We start from the raw sequence: 4,682 nt of genomic DNA, 5'->3' as shown, positions 1-4,682 counted from the left end.
AGTATTCTATTTCAACATCTATTTCATAAAGTAAGCTGGCCTAAATGAATTATTCCGTATCAAGTCTCCAATACAAATGTAACCCAAAAAAAAATTGTCTGCATTAAATGTAACAAAAAAAGTGCCTGCAATGAATGGAATACATTTCCTCTTTAAAGATTACAATTTTTTTTTTTTTTTTTTTTTTTTTTTTTTTTGCTGGTGGTAGAGTTGGGTTGTGAGCAGTTTTGAACACTCTGTAGTTCCCACAAAGTCCCTACTAGTACGACGATGTTCCGAATCCGAGAGGGCCAAGCTCATAAAGTATATGACAACACGTGTCAAACGCCATGTGGCAGAACATGCTTGGTTGGGCATCACATTCCCTTCCCTATCTTCCTTTTCCTTGCGTACAAAATATTAAAAAAATGGAAAATTACCAAAAAGTACTCCCTCCCAAAGACAAAGATCTAAGTAAGCCAATCGGGCTGCGTGCCTCTGTCCCTGTTCCCTCTCTCTCTCTCTGTGTATCTTTACTCTTTGGTCTCTGCTCTTTCTATTTCCACACTCTCCCGCTTGGCTCTTCGCATTCACTACTTTCTCGCAGTTTCTCTCGTCTTACCTCAATGGCTATCAACCGAGACTCCTCGCCCCCGCCGATGATCGGAAAAATCGGCCCGTACACGGTGTTCATGACCCCGCCTTCCACCCCCAAGCCTTCTCAGCAACCGTTCTCCGATTCGCCCAAAAAGATCGTCTCTCCGCCTCCTGTGCAGCCTCCGCCGCAACAGTTCAGTAAGTCCACTGACACCGGGTTGTCCGATGGGTCCTTCTTGGGCTTCTTCAAGAATGCCGTAACCAAAGTGCAGAATGGTATGTGGTTTTTTCTGGGTTTTGAGGGATCTCTTTTATGGTTTTTTTTATTCTTTTTTTATTTTATTTTTTATTTTATTCTCATAACAGAAAGAAACAAAAGAAAAAAAAAATGAAGTTTTGTTTTGGGAGTGGGAGAAATGAAAAGGAAAAAGAAAAGCCCTGATAGAAGGTATGCGGATGCGTATGCGGATGCAGATGTGTTAATGGGATCATAATTTCGGAGATAATGAGAAAACTAGGATTGGAAATTTGGGTTTGGTTGCATTTTTTCGTATTTTCTTGGTAAGCAGAGGATTTATGTAAAGTTTTCCAAGTACTTCTTTGGTTGCTGGGAAAATGGAAGAGAAATAAGGAAAATATTGAAAATGAAAAATTCAATATCCTTTGTAATGAAAGATCTTTATATGCATTTCCTTGGTAACTGAACAAACTGTAAGGGACGTTTTGTTTTGGGGGGACTTAATGCAGTGCATTCCAGTTTGGATGACCATTTGGCGCGCTGGTTTGGGTTGAATCAGTCAAAGTATCAGTGGGCGCTAGACGACTATTATGAGAGCAAGGGATTGGTAAGCATTTGAATTGAGCATTGTTTTTTTTTTTGAGAGAAAGGATTAGTAATAACAAATATTATTATTAATTTTGTTTTCCTCAAACATGATTATTTTCTGATGCTCTGTCATGTGGCTTTTGAGCTTTTAATTATCAATCACTGTTGAAACTGTTTCTGTTTTCTTTTGGTGGAGAGTTTAATAATACTTTTGATTTTTGGTGTGACATTGGCATTCTTTAGTTTTAACCGGCTTTCGTTGAATGCATTCATTAGGTTTCCTTGAGTATACAATATGTTGATATGGCCGTTTGTTTAAAGTACATGGGAAATAGCTTATAAGAAATTGCTTTGCAATTACTAATATTGTTTCATTGTTCGTATGCATTGTCACTGATCAATATTCAACAATAACTTGTTTTTTCTTTGGAATGATTGATTGCAACTTGATATCTAGTGTATCATGCAATAAGTCTATACGTTCTTATAATTTGTATTGTTGGTCCAATTTCGGGATTACTCAGGTAGCGGTTGCTGAAGTTTGGAAAGATAGTTGAACAGCTAAGATGTAATTCTTGAGTTTTCCATTCATTTTAGGACCTGTGTCTTGCTTTCTTTGCATTCAAGAATTGAGCTTTTATATTTTAAGCATTATCCATGTAAGTTTTCAGTTTTATCTGTGTATGACATGTTGCAAGCGCAGAGGTTTGATGCAGGCTGTGGCAACATTTATCTGTATGAAGGGGTATTTTTCCATCTTTTGATATGACTGAGGGAGAATTTATGAGTACCTCTGACTAGAGGTTGTCATATTCAATTTAGTATCACATTACATCTGCCAAAGGGCTAAAAATTGCTTATTGAACAACTTCTCGTAGAAAGCTGAATCTTGGATATGAAAATATACCATTTAACAGGCCAGTGTGCTTTTAGGGAATTTGGGCTACAGCGATGCACTGCTTTTGTGTGGTTAATTCTTATTCTTGCCCAATATTAGTGACCTCATCTTCCAGTTTGCCAGTTTATACTGCCTCAAAATATGACCCATTTTATCTGAATCCCATTGATTTAATGATAGTTTCAGTCATCCTGTGCATGAATCAAGGGATGACAAAGAATGGCTCCTATTAATTGAATTGCGCAGTTTAATTCAGGTTGTCTGACTTCATGATGTATTATATTAGGAAAGGGTCTGCAGCCGCTCCTTTGCTTAATATCAATGACCTCATCTTCCTGTTTGTCAGTTTCTACTGCAGCACTGCCTACATATGATTCAGTTGAATGTGTCTCCCATCAATTTAATGAGGCTTTGACAAGTCCAGAATAAGGGGCCACATGCGTCAATGGGTTGATGTTGTGCGATTTGCTGGAAACTAGGTTGTCTGATTTCATGATGAATTAGAATTCCTGAGTGGTCTCTTACAAAAGGGGTCCTTACCCATTTTTACTTTTCTGCCAATCCATTAAAATCTCGATTTGATCCACTTTATTTGAGTTCTAGGCTGCCAAAAAAGAAAAAAAAAAGAGAGAAAAAGAATAGTGACTTTGTGGCAGATCTGGGTTGGATTGACAGTTCATATACCTAATGCATTTGGACTCAGATAAGACCACAATATTCAGTTCACTACCGGATTTCTGGGTATAAGACCATAATATTCAGTGCATAACTGGTTGCTGTGTTAGAACTCTGATCAGGTCAGATCTGGTCATGGTCTTGCATGTTTTGCCACGGTTTAGGCAGCACCTTTTTTTCTTGTTTTATAACCTGGTTTGCCTGTTTGATGAATTTGGCTTTGTGAATAAAGTTAAAATTCTATCCAATCTGAAGTATGTGAGTTTTCTTTTTGAAGCTGCTTCCCTGTGGCACAGTAATTAACTAGCAACGATAAAATTAACCAGTTTTTTTTTTTAATGGAAATCATGCATATGATTTTTCATGTTTTGATTAATAAACTCTTTAACTTTTAAGTGCTATGATTCCATTTCCATGTAAATCGTTTTAAATTTCAATGACTGCAGGAAAAGGGGGATGCCAAAGCAAAAGATACATCAAGCAAAGTACAGAGTGTGTAAAATGCTTGTTTGCTGGTAACTTAATGTTTGTTCTTTATTTTTGTTTTACCAGAAATGACTATTTGTAGGTTCTTGAACCTGGAAATATTGTTGGTATGCAGAAATCTTTAGAAGTGAAAGTGTCTGCAGACTCTTTTTAAGTATACTATCTATCTCTCTCTCTCTCTCTCTCTCTCTCTCTATATATATATATATACACACCTATGTATGGAATAGCAGAAAGGTAGCGAATTCGTGAAGGATCCTTTGTTCAACATCTGGGATCTGGTTAATGTGATTCTCTCCTAGTGCAGGAGGTCACTGAACTTGATTGTACTTAATGAGCCATGTAATCTCGTTTCAAGTTGTTTTTTTCTCTTCTTTCCTTTCTCTGAGCCAAACTTTTCGTTCATGTGTACTCAATTGAGCTGCCACCTAATTTAGTTTGGGTCAAGTTTTTGGTCTTGTACCTTGGAAACTGTTAATGTATTTGTATTGGTTTTTGTATTTGTATTTTAGTAAAAGCAACGTTTGTAATACTGATTGTTGGAGAGAGGCTTCTATAAAATGAATGTTGTTAATGGTCATTGGTGTACACCGTTGACACACCGGACAAGCTTTCTTGCTAATCTCATTCTTCCATAGCAAGCATTCTCGATCGATACTTCAAGATGCGCTTAATGTACCAACAGTTTGGCGCTATCATTTAACTGCCTTAGGCAGTTGCGGTTAGCGGTTTACTTGTACACCCTTAGCACAAGTCATCAAAAGATCCCATAGATCCGTGTCGCAAGTTCCTCGAACCAACGTTGTGTTGGTCCTTTGATTGTGATGGGGATGGCCCCATAATCTCGTCAAGAGTCCCTTGGAGAAGCGTAAGAGCTGCTTACATTTCAATATGGTCTATGGGATCCTTGGACTTTTCATACATATCAATCCAAGGGGCCTTGAGCTTCAGGAGAAGCAAAACTGCTCCATTACTTTGGCAGTGAAAGGAAGGTTTGTGCCTCATGATTCTGTTTCATTAAAATGACCATACTTTGTAACAATGCTGGAACCTCCATCTAGCCGAATCCTTAAGCACAACGCCTCTCAATATATACTTGAAGCACAACTTCTAAAGCTCTTCCAAAGTATGGTCATTTTAATGAAACAGAATCATGAGGCACAAACCTTCCTTTCACTGCGAAAGTAATGGAACAGTTGCTTCTCCTGAAGCTCAAGGTCC

The 4,682-nt window shown here is 37.8% G+C and overlaps 1 protein-coding gene across 2 annotated transcripts; it reads left to right on the top strand.

Annotated features, from left to right (window-relative positions):
* Window positions 1-465: 465 nt before the first annotated feature.
* Window positions 466-3,957, top strand: LOC132190625 (hydroxyproline-rich glycoprotein family protein). Of its 2 annotated transcripts, XM_059605666.2 has the most exons (4): window positions 466-852; window positions 1,324-1,421; window positions 3,422-3,490; window positions 3,577-3,957. In XM_059605666.2, the coding sequence occupies exons 1-3, from the start codon at window positions 606-608 to the stop codon at window positions 3,473-3,475; spliced, it is 399 nt and encodes a 132-aa protein (XP_059461649.1). In that variant the 5' UTR covers window positions 466-605; the 3' UTR covers window positions 3,476-3,490; window positions 3,577-3,957. The 2 variants fall into 2 exon arrangements, with proteins under 2 accessions (XP_059461649.1, XP_059461648.1); XM_059605665.2 differs by having other exon boundaries at window positions 3,422-3,957.
* The last annotated feature ends 725 nt before the right edge of the window (window positions 3,958-4,682 follow it).

This window comes from Corylus avellana, chromosome 9, assembly GCF_965113065.1.
Source record: "Corylus avellana chromosome 9, dhCorAvel1.hap1.2, whole genome shotgun sequence".
Classification (NCBI taxonomy): domain Eukaryota; kingdom Viridiplantae; phylum Streptophyta; class Magnoliopsida; order Fagales; family Betulaceae; genus Corylus; species Corylus avellana.
Note: the sequence above shows the minus strand (reverse complement) of the source record. Positions and strands in the feature narration are given on the sequence as shown.

Excerpts from the sequence above, each read along its gene's own strand:
- LOC132190625 (XM_059605666.2), top strand. The coding sequence starts at position 606 with ATGGCTATCAACCGAGACTCCTCGCCCCCGCCGATGATCGGAAAAATC. Across the intron at positions 853-1,323 it reads CGTAACCAAAGTGCAGAATG|TGCATTCCAGTTTGGATGAC; the intron begins GTATGTGGTTTT and ends GACTTAATGCAG. Across the intron at positions 1,422-3,421 it reads ATTATGAGAGCAAGGGATTG|GAAAAGGGGGATGCCAAAGC; the intron begins GTAAGCATTTGA and ends CAATGACTGCAG.